Here is a 16,130-nt window from a genome sequence, read left to right on the forward strand (position 1 = left end):
CATCTTCCACTTGCATAGTGGTTCTCCGATCTCTAGACGAAGCTTTGCCACCAATCAAGGGTAGATTCACTTCTGTCAATCACCAACTATGTATGTTCAGTGACCCTTTCGCTTTCTATGTATATGGGCAAAAGGAAAATTGAATGGAATCTTGATGCAGGCTTCTACCTACATACATACATACATACATACACATTACAAACAAAATGGTTACGAAAAATACATAATGAAAAGGAAAGAAAAGACCAACCTTAAAATGTTTTTGTGCTTACATTCGAATTTCAATTCCTTTGTCCACTTTCTAAATGTTCCAAATGCGAAGTGAATTGCTAAAGTCGACTTTGTGTTACCGTGCGGGTTTTGTAACGACTTAATGTGCCATTATCCTTAATAAGAGTATGTCATCTTTTGTAATTAGTTAAGTGAGTGATACTGTTTATGTTTCAATTAAGATCTTTTAGATACTGCAAAGACTAGAGCACACTTTGCAATAAATTTGTTACTTCCTTTTTAAATAATGATCAAAAGTTTTGAAAACATAAACACAAAATATTGAATATTTTTGTTTACACGAAAAGATCTCAAGAGATCAATTTGTTTAAATACTTATGAGTATGAGTATGAGTATGAGTATGAGTATGAGTATGTCATCTCAATTTGTTAGAATTCAAAGAAAATATAAACAAATTTTTTAATTTAAATTTTTATCGGAGGTTCTTAATGTTGCAACAGAGTTGCCAGATCGCATAGTTAACCAGTGTTGGCAATTAACATACATATCACCATTAGTGGGATGTTTCGTTTCACAAAATCATTTCAAATACATATAAATCTGCCAACATAGTTCGAGCTCTAAAAATTTTCGAGGATAACTCAAGGTCGGGCTTACTCGTTCGGTTTGTTAATGGAATATTTTTGAAATCTATACCAAAATGTGAATGGTCATTACAAGGATATCGTATACGCAGTCAGTCAGGCAGATAGACAGACAAGAGAGCACACTGGCAGACTGGTTAGAGATGGAGAGATAGCGATGGCGATGGCGACGGCGATGACGATGGCAATGAAGAGAGATGGAGAAATGGAGATGTATTCGGTTAATTGGAGCGCATGATTGATTGCAGTTTCCATTAATTACACTCACGCTTCGTGTTCATGCTCTCATGGCTGACACTCTTTCTGGTCATTAACCATGCCCCATTAAAAATTCAAAGATTATTTAATATATGCAGCAGTAAATAAATTACGATGCGAGTGCCCCGATTGACATTCGCCCACATTCCAGCACAGTAACATCTACACCTACATACACACATACATAGTACCTACTTCTCCTACTGTTTTCCACAAGTCGCTCTCCCTCCACCCCCAGGAGACTTAAATGAATGTCATTTATTTAGTTTCACATTAACATTAAATTTTCCCAATGACTGCTTAATGAAGACATCAAAACTTTTCCTCACTCTCAATACCCTACATACATATGTATGTATGTACATACATATATCTCCCCTCTCGCGCGCGCCAAAAATATTATTCTCAGTGAGGAAAAAGAATAAAAACTCTCTAGTGAAAAGCAGAGCGGATATTTCTGGCTCCGGTCACCCGGGATTGAAACTGTTGTACATTGAACAACGAAAGAAAACAAAAACACCAAATAGACCAAATAGAAAAAAAAAACAGCACGCCGGTGTCTATTTATGGCAAGTTCCTTCACCGCAAACATATTTCAAAATCAACACGATCGCATGGCAGAGGCATACAAGTGCATGATAATGGGACTATATACATACATGCATACATATATATCTATGAACCGGCAACCGGGAACCGGGAACTGGCAACTGGAAACTGCAAGGTGGATGCGGGAAAGCGGAGAGCCCAAACGAACGAACAGGGGGGTAGAGTATGTGGTCTATATTCTTGGATATTTATGTACATAAATGCGAAAGCTTTGCTAGCTAAAATGAATTCCGAATTCTTCCAATGGACTGCAAAAATAAATGCCAAGAAGAAAGTGAACCAAATGTAGATCGCATCACAGAATGGGCGACTAATTATTACTACTTGCATCTGAAACTGAACTAGTTAAGTCCCAACTTATAAAGTCGCCATTGTTTATTATAATATCTGAACAATCAGAAGACCTAATACAGTTTATGTATGAGATTTGATCACTAAAATATGTTTTATGGATGAAACTGCAAGTGACATCAAATGAAAGCTCAAGTTTAACTTATTTCGATACTAAAAGATAGTCTCAACGGACTTTATAAAACTGCAAATTTCTTGAGAAAGACAATTTACTCGAATAGGTTTAACATTTTATTTATAGCTATTATTATGCAAATGATGTAACATGCAATTAGTGTTGGATTTTTCTTTTATGCTTTTATGATTTTTGGTGCATCGTCAGGGGATTCTTATTTGGGGGATTTTCGCTATATATGTACATACATTTGTATGTATATATTTCAAATTTTTGTTTTTTGCATTAATGCCTAAGTCGAAAAATGGATCTGAGTACTCAGTTGGCCTGCTGCTTTGTTTTCTGTGGTCCCAACGGAAAGTACTCTTCAACTTGGCTCAGCTCAGAGTCCCCACCAACCGTCATTCGCCTGGTACAACCCATACAGCCCATCTACATCCGTCCAGTCCTCCGTCCTAGCCCCGCACTCTGTGTGTCTTTAAGCTGAGGCTAGCATTTGATTGCATGGCACTTTAAAGGTCCGGACGCTGGTGATGGTGCTTCGACTTCCTGTTCTTGTGTGCCTGCTGGTTGGGCCTCTGATGCGGTTTCGCGGTTGCTGCCCTAATCTGCATACAAAGCGGATATATGGCCAGAGTCGGAAATGGGGGAAGGGTGAGCTGAGGGTATCAAGAGGTGACGTGAGGCAGTAGGAGGTGGTAGGAGATGGTAAGAGGTCGAGTTGAAGCACCAAAAAACATATTTGACTTTTTCCACACACACACACACACACACTAACAACTCATTTAGTATTCACATACATATACTCTGACATCGGATAAGTGTTTGTCCTGTGTGTGTGTGTGAACTACATACATACAGAATATTTATGTCCATGTGTGTGTGGACACTTAAAAAATCCTGTTTGCTAGTCGTCCCACAACTGACTTTACCACACTCACACACAGTACCAAGTAAAGGCGTAACCAAATGAAAATCCATAATATTTAACCCATTCGAATTTTCACACCTATTCAAAGTTTAAATGCCATTTGCCAACCGATACTATCTCTCTCTCTCTCTCTTTCTGTTTTTATTCCTCCCAAGTGTCATAAAAGTTTTTTATGGTAACTCAAGTTACGACTAGAGCTGCGGTTTTTTGGTTTTTGCTGATGTTTTTAGATTCCTGATGGAAAATGTTATATGCTTGAATATAATTCTATTGAATACTCTTGATCAAGGTTGTTTATATGTGTGTGTGTGTGTGTCTGTGAGTTTTGACCTTTAACCATCAAATTATTCAACTATATATTCTATATATCTTTAATAATGTGTATTCCTTACAGAAAACTAAAAAATTAAGCTATTTAGAACTCTGAGATCAGTTGATTGTTTCAAAACTTAAAAATTCGAGAAAGTCCCCCCGAGAATGATCAAATTTTGATGTCAAATGGTCTACCACTTTAAACCAAAACTTTAACTTAATTACCATTTTGTAATAGAAAATGTGAAACATTTGAGTTATTTAAAGCTCATAATGATTAACTAGTTCATGGGATCTTTAAGCGTAGAAAAATAGTCCAACTTCTTGATCAATTTCATGAAATTGAATATTAAACAAATGAAGGAAATGTCAAAAATTTCAAACAATCGCAATGGAAATGCTTAAATATTATGGTCTTTATCTTTATCTTTATCTTTATCTTTGGTAAACAAATAAGTTTTCTTTCAAAAAATTAATGTCAAATACATTTAAAAACTCTCGGTACAATCTCTATAGACATCCAGGCATAGAGAAAATGTTTCGACTCATGTCAATGGTTTATATCCCTTTGAAAGAAATATTTTGCTGTATTCTTTTAGTATTGGTCCTAATATTACGACTACATTGTATAGATTGACAAATCATTCATCTGCTGACTATCCATATTCAACTTGAATAATATAAAAATCTCATCATTGAAACAAAGAACCAAAATACGAAAAAATATCAAATGGACCCCCCGGCCCCTCTTCGTATATCGCGTAGTAGCACATTGACTGTTGACCTATGCATACATACATACTAACTATATATGTATGTATGTATGAATGTATGTACATAAAAAATGATGTATGTATTTATTATGGGGTACCTACTTTGTATATGTTGTTCGGGGTCTTCTAGCAATGTTCGTTGCTGTTGTTGTTGTTGTGGTTGTGGTTGTGGTTATTGTTCCCGTGATTCCTGTGGTCGTTGCGCCTTCAGTAAATAGCCGCTGCAGCTGCTGCTGCTGCTTCTGCTTCTCGCTTAATAAAATTGACAATAATTTTTGGCACGCGCGCGTCACTGCGCAAGGAGACGGCGAGGGAGGAGCAGTATACAATATAACAAATGCTGATGCTCGTCCATATTGCCATTTATGCATGTGTCTTGGTGTGGATGTCTGTCTGTGTATGTGTGTGTGTATGTGTGTTTGTGTGTTTGTGTGTGTGTTTGTGTGTGTGTGTGTGTGTGTGTCTGTGTCTATATCTTCCCACTGATCCAACAAATGAGAAAGACGAACCAAAAAGAAGACAACTTTATGTATGATTAAAGTGCATCTGCTGATGTTGTTGCCACTGCTGCTCCTCTTGATGCTGTTGTTGTTGTTGTTGTTGTATTTGTTTCGCTTTCTGTTTCATCTCTTGATGTGTGCACATTTCCATTTCCACTTTCCTTTTATTTTTACACTTGTTTCATTTTCATTTTTAATAAAAAAAAAATTCATCTTCATTTTGAGATTAACTAAAAAAAAAAAAAGGTATAAACAGAAGTAAAGAGCATCGAACAAAGCCATTTGACACGATAAGTTTTTGCAATCTAAATATATAAATATATATATATATGTACTTGAACAGGTTTGTATGTATATATGTATATGTAATATGCATTGACGCGACATTCACAACAGTTCGAAGTTGGTTCTTGTGTTTTGCCTGCAACTCCAATTGCAATTTGCCAAGTTTAGTTTTCTATTTTTGCCCACTGTGTGAGGGGTTTTTGGGGGGGAGGGGTCGGTGTTGGCTTTGGATTTATGTGGCAGAATTCTAATCAAGTTCTGCCAATTAGTCAGTTGGTAGTTAGTTAGTTAGTTATTGAGTTTAACAATATGTACATATATATATACATATATATATATTTGTTTTTGGCCAAAAGTTCAAGCACTTTTTTGAGTATGAGTGTGTATGTGTATGTGTGTATGGGAGCGTGTGTGTGTGTGTGTGTGTTAACTACAATATATATTATTGTTTTTGTTGTTGGTGAAAGTTTTTAACTGCTGCGCGACGTTGAAAGTATGCAGAACATTTCTTTTATTTTACACACACACACACACACACTAACGCACGCACATGCACAGGCACACACACGCAAGCACACAGACAGTCGTCAGAGTCTACGACTGCGACTGCGACTGCGAATGAAACTGACATGAGGTGGTGAACGGTGAACGGTGAGCGCCGACGACGACGACGACGAATACGGCAACGAGGACAGACAGACAGAGAGAGTGTGTGTGTGTGAGAGAGAGTCTGTCCGTGTTGGTTTCACGTTGATGTTTCCGTTAGTGTTGTTTGTGCGATACTGACTCAATTTGTTGCTCGGGCACCATGTATATACGTAGATGTTGCCATGCATTCCCTCGGTTAGGTCGGTCGATTGGTCGTTAGCTCGGTCGGGACTAGAAAGGTGGATTGGCCAGGGGGGCGGCGTGATGAAGCGGGGGGAGGTGATGGGGAGTGATTGTGTGAGTCGTTTAGTCAAACCAGCGGCGTCCGCGCCTGCAGGCACTGTAGGTCGAATCGGGACGCTTATGTTCTAACTGTTTATGCTTCCGTTTTGGTCCCTAAATGTACCTCAAAATGTTTCACACCCCCTGAGCCGTACCCGTCTCTGGTTCCTCTGTCACACTCTTCATCATACATCGGTGTACATGCAAACGCATAAAGACGAAGCTTCGTGAAGTGCGAATGCGAATACGCGAGTCGGGAACTGGGAACTGGGAGTCGGGAGCCTCTTCGTTCGGTTGCCAGTAAAACAATTCGTCCCGTTCCTGTTATTTATACCCTCTCCCCCAGCCGACAGGAGCGAACTCGCAAATTACCGGAGGTGCATTGCCGTTAGCCAAGAATGTTTCGCTTAAATTCACCATTCCTAACCCATCTGATATTTCGATAAGAACATCAGAATCTCTTGACCTACTGAATTGTGAAGAAGCAAAAGGATCTGCAAGTTGAAAAGTTTCTCTACTACATTTCCCGCCATTTTGTTGTGGCGTCACTGGCCATTGCCATCGTTGTTTACGCCATCTTTCTTGCTGAAATGGAATTGCTAATGGATGAACGAAACTTGAGGGCGAATGCAATGTTTTATAAAGATTTCTGTTTGCTGATGGTCCCTCTCACCCCCCCACAGTGTTCGCCCCGCTCAAATCCACAGTTCTGTTTCAATGTTTTACTTAACTTCAACTCAAAAATTTCACCTAAATTTACTCAAAAAGAACATATAGACATGGACTTTTCAGTAACCAGAAGAATGCTCAATCTTTGCACGGAACTCTACAGAGTATTTCAAGAGTTTAAGGAACTTAAAATTGGGTCACCATATTAATAATCTTAAATAAGGTCTGAGTTACAATCAAATTTGGTTTTTATTTAACTATGTATTGATCTATTCCTTTAAAGATTCAATAGAACTTAAAATTTATAAAGGAGACGAAGAATTTGTAGCTCATACACATTACCCTTTAGAGTATTCCAAATTAAAAGTCTGTTTCTTCTAGGCATGGCATACTTATGGCCAAAAGTATTGGACCAGTATAAGAAGTGAAATAAAGACAAGTTAAGGTTTTTGGTGGCTCATTCCTTAAGTCTGATCAAAAACAATTGATGACTACAAAATATAGTCTTTTGTCGCATATTGGACAAATTTCTAAACAAAGTGAACATATCCTTTCATACGAAGGGATACAAACAAAAAGCAAAACATTACAAAAAAGAATAAAACATAAAGCTGTCGATTCCCATATGAGTTTGTTGTTGTTTGAGTTTGGCCGAAGTTTTATACCTGTCCAAAGTTTATTATATGTATGTATGTATGAATGTTGGAATGTGAATGTCATGTGGAGTCGTGGTCACCGATCAGGAGGCAGGTAGGGGGAGGAATAACAACAATAGCCCTCACACACACACACACACACAGAAAACTCTTTTATAAACATACATACATACACGCAAGTACTCACTCATATATTGATTTGTGTCAGGGCATGGGCACTGACAACAAAAAATGTGTACATACTTACATATGTATGTACATAAACAACCACCCACTCAAGAACCTACAACCACCTGCCCAACCACCCACACAACTTACCGACCTACCTACCTCATCATACACCCCCTCCCCCTATCCACCAATTCTCATGCTCTGCCGCACATTGAATGGACAATTGTTGTACATAATTCATAAGAGGCATTTTAGTAAATAGTTTACCTTATATTTTTTTTTGGTTCCTTCCTTTATGCCCTTGCTTAGGGCATTATCGAATCATCAAAGTTCCTCATAGACATCTAATTTGTATAATGGAAATCAGCGTTTTCCCAAATCGGTGTCTATACTTCCATATAATCATTATTTAAGCATATGTAAACAAATTCCAGACTCCGACTCCAACTGGTGTCCCCATGGGGTATTATTATTATGATATTCTTTTTTTTTTGTATTTTTTTCAAGGCCAATTCAGAGATAGAGAGACGAGTGGGTGCTAGAGTATATAAATTTCGGTGTAAGCGAGTGTTTTTTGTTTTTGAGGGTTTTTGGAATCATTGTAAATAATATAAATTTCTGTATCATACTTTTTGGGTGTATCACACTCCATCTTAGCTTGTGGAATATAAATTAATGATGGATGTCTACATGGCAGCCACGAAAAGCTCAATTATAGGACGTACCAATTTAGAGGCCATGCCAAGGCAGGCCATGCCAGGTATTATATACGCGCAACTAACCTATAGAAATGGGAGCACATTAATCAAAACCAATTAATATCCGGGAAAAGGTCAACCAAATGGATGAGTTGGTCGTGTCGCAGCCGCTGTGAGCCGGCTGCCTGCCTCTCGAGCCAAAGGTGAAGGTGAGATGGCTTTAACCCTACTAACATTTAAAAATTGAAATATTTCTAGGGACTGCCAAGCATTTGGGAGGGTTCTAACCAAAAAAAAAAAATGATTTACGAACCGACTTCAGTAGCTGCGACAACGCGATCTGATAATAATTTATCAATACCACACACACACACACAAAGAGAGAGAGAGAGAGAAATGTTCAAGGTGTTGGCTTTCTAACAAAAGTGGAGAAACGTCATGACCACATTTCCATCAGATTAGCCACCTATAATCCATTTTTCTTCTGCTCAACCTAATTCACGAAATGGTAAATAGATAAAAATAATTATCAAAATCTGATTTATGTCGTTTAAGCAATAATTAAAGAGACATTTCTAATTTGACTATTTACATAGTACTTAATAAGAACCAATTGTAGGAATTCACTTAACAAATGTATAACTCAAGTCTTTTACAGTGTTTTGTTTAATTATATGAATGGTTTTGCTGGATTCATCTAATCCGTCCTTGTATGTGACCTATTAAGGGCTCTGACTCTCTCTCTCTCTCTTTTGGGCAACCTGCGTCCATGTCACTAGTATTTTATATTATACCCTCCTTCCCATACTCCAAAAGTATATACCCATACATGGAATGCTGTCTGTTCCAGCTCCTTATAATAATATAAACTCGAATAAAGAGATTCCCCGCCCAAAATCAGAACGCCCAAATGTATGCTATAGAAAAAAAATTATATCTGTATCACAATGGCAGAAACATTGCTGGCTGCCTTTGCGGTCATAAAATGTACTTTTGTCCTGTAATCGAGTGCAGGTCCAAATGCAGAGACATTTTTACTCAAACACATGAGCATGTGCGTGTGAGCAAACCTAGAGTTTAACGTTTTCTAGGTCACAAAGCAGGAGCGGACTTTGATAAATGTCACACAAACAAGAGGCAAGCAAATTGCTTAGTTAACCTGTAAACAATACATGAAATTATATTTACACGAAATTGTCATAAATTCTTTATTTAACCTCTGCCCCTCCATGTCCGTCTCACCCTTCCACCACCAGACCCTTATCGACTCATAAACACTTTAGCGCCTCTGTCGGCCAAAACGGATCCAGTGGGTAAGCCTTTCATAACAAACGTTTTTTTTATGCCCATAGGGCATGAAACAGAAAAAAATTTAACAAAGAGGCTAATTGTGAGCCCACAAAATTTGGCATTTAATATTTACACAGATTAACTGCAGCAAAGATTCTTTTTTTAAATTCATAATTTCATTTATTTTTAATTGGGCATTAAAACACCATGAATCACATAAAGGGAAATCTTTTTGGTAGTAAAAATTTGTTAACGATTTTCTTTCATGCCACAAAGCATATCGAAATGAATTAGGTATAAGCTAAGAAACTCTCTCTGATAATAATAATCAAGTTTATGTCAATTTTTTTCCACCCTCATCTCATTTGAATGCTTTTCAATTCGATTTTAAATCTTAAATATAAATAAGGTAAATTACAAGACAAAAAATGTAAAAAACAGCAAATTATTGCAATTAATCTTTATTTCATGAGGCTCTAATTTAGTCAATTTTTCGAGTATTTGAAAAATTCATGTCCTTATCTTCAAGTCAAACAAATGTCTTTTAATCTGCATTAAAGTCTCTAGAACTTAATTTTTTCAAAAAACCTGAATGGTTTTTTTCAAAAATCGGTCTGAAATTCATTTTTCAAATATTGGAAAAGCTAATCTCATTTTGAAATCGGTTGAAAATTGGCCAAAATCCAGTCGGAGTTCCAAGTTCAAGTAGTTTCTAAAATTCTCCAAAACTCTTTACTTTGTAATTCTCTCAATTTTTAAGAGGTTTTTCATTTAGAATGTGTTAAATTAGTTATTAAAACGTGATCTATTGAATGTGCATTGAGATATATTCGTTTTCCAAATTCATTCATTCATTCGGTTTGAAACTATATTCATTCTCATTCATCTCAGCAGTCAGTCAGTTCAAATTCATTTCGTTCGTTTTCAAATTAATGAACGTCTCTCACTAAATCAAACTCTTTGATTTTAGTACAATTTCAATCAAATGCATAATTTCATATTAATTTTTTTTTTTTTTTATATATATTTATTAATTTCTTATATATTTCTTACACATAACATTTAGTCAATATTTAATTGGACTTATAGAATATTTTTAAGAAAAAAAAATCTAAAGCTTAAAGTAAAAAAAAAAAAAAAAAAACAGACCAGCTCATTTGAAAAACTTCTTGTTTTTAAATTTTAAAATTATTTTGGTTTTGCATTTTATTTTATGGAGTGTTTGTTTTAAGACCAAATACTTTTTTTTCAGTTGTTTTGTGTGAGAACTTAAAAAACAAATTATTCAGAAATGTGTTTAAATATTGGCATTGAGGTAAAAATTACTAAAATTTAATAACAATTTGTAATTAATTAATTTTTGATATTTGTTGTATGTGTGTGACATGAATCGAATTTCAACATAGTGATAATTAATTTGTAGTTCTTTTTTTATTTTTATTAATTAATTTTAAATTTCATTTTGTTGGATTTTTGAAAATTTGAAAGAGTTTATTGCAAGGACAAAAGTTAAATAGGAAATTCTCATAAGCATGAATTAGTGGTCCGTTGCCGGTGGTTCCGTATGAAGATTAAGACACAGTTCATTGCAGTTAAGGGATGTGGGACTTGACAGGAAGAGGCACAGGAGCAGAGAAGATGTGGGATTAAGGAGGGAGACAGAAAAGTGATTAGGAGGGATTCCATTATGAAGGTACCGTCGTATTTCACATCTCTTTTACACAAAATCAATTAAAGTTTACACATAAACTGAGAACCTTTTTTTTTGTTTGTTTGTTTGCTGTTTTTTGTTTTATTGTTTGTTCTCTCTGAAATAACAAATAGTAGTTGTAGTTGTTTTTTTTTTTTTTTTTTTCTTTCTTTTGTTTTGAGTCACATTAATGATATTTGATTTTCGTCGATTTTAGTCGGCTGTATCTTTGCTTTGGCTTTTGCTTTTCTATATGTCATAGCCAGAATTGTCTTAAGGTATAGACCATAGTCAATATGTTTATATGGTAGCATATAGTATAGTATCCATATATGTACATATGTGTGTATGTATATACAACATATGTCCAATTAAACATCCACAACCATTTTCTTATGTATATCCGTATTACCGACAACCGAGCAGAACTCATCGAATGAGATTTTGCCATCTTCGTCCTTGTCGGCAAAGCAAATTGTCTTATCGACAATCTGTTGCAATTGTGTATCCTTCAGATTATTGCCCACCATCATTTTGAGCACCTGAAAGAGTTCACCATTGGAAATGTAGCCATCGTTGTCCATGTCATAGATGCGGAATGCAAAACGAAGCTTGGACAACTTATCGCCCCGTACACTAAACTGTGAGACACCTTGAATGAATTCCTTGAAATCAACCTCACCATTGCCATCCGCATCGAAGATGTCAATAACCCGCTGGACTAGCGGATTCTGCTGCAGCTCTGGCAGCGACATAAACTCATCTATGCTCAGTGCTCCCGAATTGTCCAGATCCAGTTTACGAAAACGTTTACCCAGGCGACGAATTTCATCTGCATCGAAATTCGAGCACATATCCATGGGCAGCGATGTCTCATTTCCCATTCTGAGGCAGTTATTGTGTGATTAACTTGAACGTTTTAACAAATTCACTTCTGTATCAATTCTGCAATTGGTTGAAAGAGGAATAGAGGAATAGAAATTCGGAAAATTGGAAGGGAATCACTCACCTGCCACAGGTGACCACCACGAGCGACTACAACAAAAAAACAGAAAAGCTACACAATTTTTTTTGTGCTTTTTTCTGGTATTTCTCAATAGCAGCCTTCGATAGTATTGATTTTCCAATTTTTCATATACAATACATACGTTATGATTTTCTTCAGCTTAGTTTTCCATTTTCAATCTCGTTGGAAATCTTGTCTGTATTGTATTATTTGGCTATATTCACTGGATCTGTCCACCATATACATACATATATATATGAAAAATCTCACCGATTTGGCGTTAGGTCAGGTTTTTGTGAATTTACCACAAGATAAGCCAAACCATCAGTTGAACTAAAGTTTTTGGGGCGGAATGCCAATCTCTCGCTCTCTCGCTATGTTTATCTCTCTCTCACTCTATCTCTCTCTCGTTTTGTCTCCCTTTCTCTCCACTTGGCTAGGCTGCAATCAAACGACTAATGTATTTTGCGAGAAAACTAAGCAAACAGGCACAGGCGCAAAAGTATAAACTTTTTGGCGCTGCCAAGTGTGACCATAGTTAAACAAATGCGCCCAGCTGTATGCAACAGAAACTTGAAAATATTTTCCGTTACTTGAATTCAATTGAAACATAATAAATGAATTTTAATAAGAGTTTTTGTGAAATTTTGGCCGAAATTTTGCAAAGATATTCAACACTTAAATAAACTACCTAAATTCTTAAAAATTAAAGACGTTCAATTAAATAGCTTCATCGACCTCATGATGTTCCAAGTGTTTCATATAAGCCAGAAAGCAGGTCCAGCATAAGCTGCAGGCACTGATGAAGGGTACCCGATTGCGTTCGGGTATCAAGGTAAAGTTAATGGTGGCTACCAAAGGCCAAACAGAGAGTGCCACCTATGGAATACCATGTGTAAGAGATCGATATACGAAATTGGTTTGAAACATTATACCTTATAGGTGGGAAGGAACTTCTTGCCCACTTCAGCCACTGCCTCCTGGACTGTCTTGGACTCGAGCAGACTCATGATAAAATAGAAACATGTCATAGCACCTGGCGTATAAGATATTGTTTCCACTGCCGCCTTCGTGATACCCGTACGCAGAGATGTCTGTGGCCACATGGCGCTGGAGATCTGCACAAATCCAAGAAAGAATCAATCATGAGTATCTATTAAGAATATCCATTTTACCTTAACCCAGCCATAGAGAGTGGGGGCCACAAAAAGTCCACCGTACAGGCTAAACCGCATCACACGCGCCCAATCATAGTCTCCTGAGAAGAGTTACGACAAATGATGACAAATGATAATTATCTGTCTAGACTCACCCCAACGCTTGCCCTCGAATGTCTGTTGAATCAACGAACTTGTGGGCCAGATTAGACTATAAGATATCATACCACGTGCTATGGGATATCTGGTTACAAAGATCTTAACGGTCTGCCACATGGCAATTACAGGACTGAAATCGCACAATTTACAAAGATTAAAAATTATAAACTAATGTGAATGCTATTAATAATATATGTTTGTATGTATGTATACGTAAATGAAAAGTCCCTGCCCACCTAGATCAAGGCAGACCCAGAGATTGCATATGGAAATAGGATCGGAATTAGTTTGCATGCTGTAAGTAAAAAGCGATTCTATTACATAGATTTTGTAATTTTTATTGTCCTAAAAATTGTTCTATAACGCTCAACAAAAGAAGTTTGTTATAAACTTCGACATTATTAAAAGTATGTTCGTTCCGTTGAAGCGTTGTAACATTACCTTACACTTAAAAACTAGTATAACAACAACAATGACACATATACACACATATAAAGAAAGTGAGACTGGGACTACGACTGCGTCTCAGCTAAGGACTCATGATGGGAGTGCTCCGTCAATTCCGTCGGATGATGGGTTTTCATAAAGGCCAGAAAAATGGTCCACATTAGACTGCAAATGCTCACAAAAACAACGCGATTATGCTCGGGTACCAATGCAAAGTTAATTGTCTGTATAAATGGCCAAATGCACACGCCCACCTATGGCAATTGCGGAATGAGATCAAGTGTTAGAATTGCGGGAAAAAATATCATCTCTTTCACATCTGTTCCTACCTTATAAGTGGGTGCTACCTTCTCTTTGGCCTCATCAATGGCCTCAGAAAGGGTCTTAAACTCCAGCAGGCTCATGCCCATAAAGAAACTAACACAGGCAAAAGGTCCATAGGAGATTTGTTCGGTTATGGCCTATGAACAGCGAAATTGACAAAGTTGACCATTGGCGCATGCGAATCATCACGTCAGACACTTACCTTAATTATGCCTATACGAAAATTGGTCTGGGGCCACATGGCACTACTGAGACGGACCCAACCATAGAGAGTGGGAGCCACATATAAAGCACCAAAGAGACTAAAGCGCAAGGCACGCTGCCAGTCGTAGTTGCCTGAAGTATGAATAAATGTAGGGGGATTGAGGCCAGGATTAAAAGGATCATAAGGGATGCACTTACCAAAATGTCGTCCCTCCAGCGTCTGCTGTATGAGACTTCCAGTTGGCCACATAATTGCATACGTCACGGCTCCTTTGGCCATGGGATGCAATTTGGCCTTCGCTGCCAAATGGCGCTGCCAATTGGCCACGGTGGATTGCAATAATTTTACAGCTTGGACAGCCATTCGTTAGCCGAGACGATAAAAGCCAGAGAAATGTATTCTAGTGGGACGGAATGATGATGGTGTTAGCTTAAAATCAAAACACATACACACACTATGGAGGCATTGACAGAAATAGCATACAAAAAAGAAAAAGCCCAAATTCCTATTCCCACCACACTGTGCCAAGGTCAAGGTCTGCGATCAAGGGGCATCAAATTGAATAAAACTTAAAGTTTCTAATTATTATAACTTGCTTACTCCTTCGATTGTGTGGTGAAAGATGGTGTAAATTCGAAATACGTTGCACCCAAAAATCACGCACTTTTCGGCCAAAAAACTGCACTACAACTGAATACTATGCACGGACTAAAACGAATAATTTCGAAAAATGCATTTAAGAGAATTTAAATTTTCTCTCAATTTCAATGACCAATTACGAACACGAACGATCATACAAATGGCTAAATGAGAGATGAAGGAAATGAATCCATGCATGCATACATATGTATGTACGTTAATGGGTTATGAAAGCAAATTCATCATGATCTTGACCCTGAACTAGAGAGAAAGTCGGTGACACTTGCTCAATGCAAAAGCGACTGCATTTTGAAGAAGAACCATTGCTTATTTCCGTATGGGGGATCACTAGCATTGGATAAGTGCCGAAATTTGTATACTCTATCACCGCTGATAATTTGCTGATTCATTAAGAAATGATTTGCAAATTTGTTGACATGAGTTTATGATGCTAAAGTGTTTATTGCATGAGAATTTCATCATGATACGGCATTGGCCTCGTGATTTTATTTTTAAAACAAGCGGAAGCAAGTATGCGATGCTGGTTTTTAACGAAATATAGAGCTGATAAGGCACATAAAGCGTATTTTATATCATAATATTGTAAACCAATTAGTCCCAAAAGGAAAGAGTATTGAAAGTGAGAGTGAACGAGAGAGGAATACGACAGAAATGTTTCGCACTGGTTATACAATATGTGAGACAGGTGAGAGGAGAACGGGAGCTCTGACGACACTCACAATAGATTACGTCGCTACACCCGCACATGTGTTGCCAGAGAAACTACGGAGCGGGAGAATAAACAGAAGTATGTGTAGATATCTCAATTGGTCATGTGTATTCATTTATTTGACTATACTTACAAAGGTCTGTTCCAGTGGACCCAGTGGGTGAGATAGGGGTTGTAGGGGACAGAATGTTAATTCTGTCACAGTTACTAAAGCTAGCTTATTGGAATTAAAGTTTGTACTATTCGTTCCACCCTATAGGGAGCTCTAGAAGCATCCGCATCTCGTGTCTTATAAATTACGAAAACACAAAAACAAAAAACCAAACAACGCGAATGTCAGCTGTTATTT

The 16,130-nt window shown here is 37.2% G+C and overlaps 4 protein-coding genes across 7 annotated transcripts in view; all 4 read right to left on the minus strand.

The window, feature by feature from the left end:
* SK (small conductance calcium-activated potassium channel) overlaps positions 1 to 296 on the minus strand; it is a 58,028-nt gene extending 57,732 nt beyond the window's left edge. The window contains exon 1 of the mRNA XM_068303871.1: positions 273 to 296. The gene's annotated coding sequence lies outside the window, so the exon portion shown is untranslated. The remainder of the gene's footprint in view (positions 1 to 272) is intronic.
* Positions 297 to 10,659: 10,363 nt separating this feature from the next.
* Positions 10,660 to 12,658, minus strand: CanB (Calcineurin B). The gene is made up of 3 exons (XM_068303725.1): positions 12,426 to 12,658; positions 12,124 to 12,349; positions 10,660 to 12,059 (listed from the first exon to the last, which is right to left on the minus strand). Exon 3 carries the CDS (start codon positions 11,996 to 11,998, stop codon positions 11,486 to 11,488), a length of 513 nt encoding a protein of 170 aa, XP_068159826.1. The 5' UTR covers positions 11,999 to 12,059; positions 12,124 to 12,349; positions 12,426 to 12,658; the 3' UTR covers positions 10,660 to 11,485.
* Positions 12,659 to 12,718: 60 nt separating this feature from the next.
* Positions 12,719 to 15,929, minus strand: LOC137587358 (uncharacterized). 2 transcript variants are annotated; one of them, XM_068303724.1, is made up of 6 exons: positions 15,915 to 15,929; positions 15,792 to 15,834; positions 13,433 to 13,566; positions 13,296 to 13,378; positions 13,056 to 13,238; positions 12,719 to 12,999 (listed from the first exon to the last, which is right to left on the minus strand). In XM_068303724.1, the coding sequence occupies exons 3-6, from the start codon at positions 13,551 to 13,553 to the stop codon at positions 12,841 to 12,843; spliced, it is 546 nt and encodes a 181-aa protein (XP_068159825.1). In that variant the 5' UTR covers positions 13,554 to 13,566; positions 15,792 to 15,834; positions 15,915 to 15,929; the 3' UTR covers positions 12,719 to 12,840. The 2 variants fall into 2 exon arrangements, with proteins under 2 accessions (XP_068159825.1, XP_068159824.1); XM_068303723.1 differs by lacking the exons at positions 15,792 to 15,834; positions 15,915 to 15,929 and adding an exon at positions 15,013 to 15,145.
* LOC137587357 (PXMP2/4 family protein 4) lies at positions 13,749 to 16,055 on the minus strand. 3 transcript variants are annotated; one of them, XM_068303721.1, is made up of 6 exons: positions 15,915 to 16,012; positions 15,792 to 15,834; positions 14,610 to 14,812; positions 14,410 to 14,543; positions 14,213 to 14,344; positions 13,749 to 14,137 (listed from the first exon to the last, which is right to left on the minus strand). In XM_068303721.1, exons 3-6 carry the CDS (start codon positions 14,773 to 14,775, stop codon positions 13,949 to 13,951), a joined length of 621 nt encoding a protein of 206 aa, XP_068159822.1. In that variant the 5' UTR covers positions 14,776 to 14,812; positions 15,792 to 15,834; positions 15,915 to 16,012; the 3' UTR covers positions 13,749 to 13,948. The 3 variants fall into 3 exon arrangements, with proteins under 3 accessions (XP_068159822.1, XP_068159821.1, XP_068159823.1); XM_068303720.1 differs by lacking the exon at positions 15,792 to 15,834 and having other exon boundaries at positions 15,915 to 16,055; XM_068303722.1 differs by lacking the exons at positions 15,792 to 15,834; positions 15,915 to 16,012 and adding an exon at positions 15,013 to 15,089.
* Between the last annotated feature and the right edge of the window lie 75 nt (positions 16,056 to 16,130).

This window comes from Drosophila tropicalis, unplaced genomic scaffold, assembly GCF_018151085.1.
Source record: "Drosophila tropicalis isolate 14030-0801.00 unplaced genomic scaffold, ASM1815108v1 contig_158, whole genome shotgun sequence".
Classification (NCBI taxonomy): domain Eukaryota; kingdom Metazoa; phylum Arthropoda; class Insecta; order Diptera; family Drosophilidae; genus Drosophila; species Drosophila tropicalis.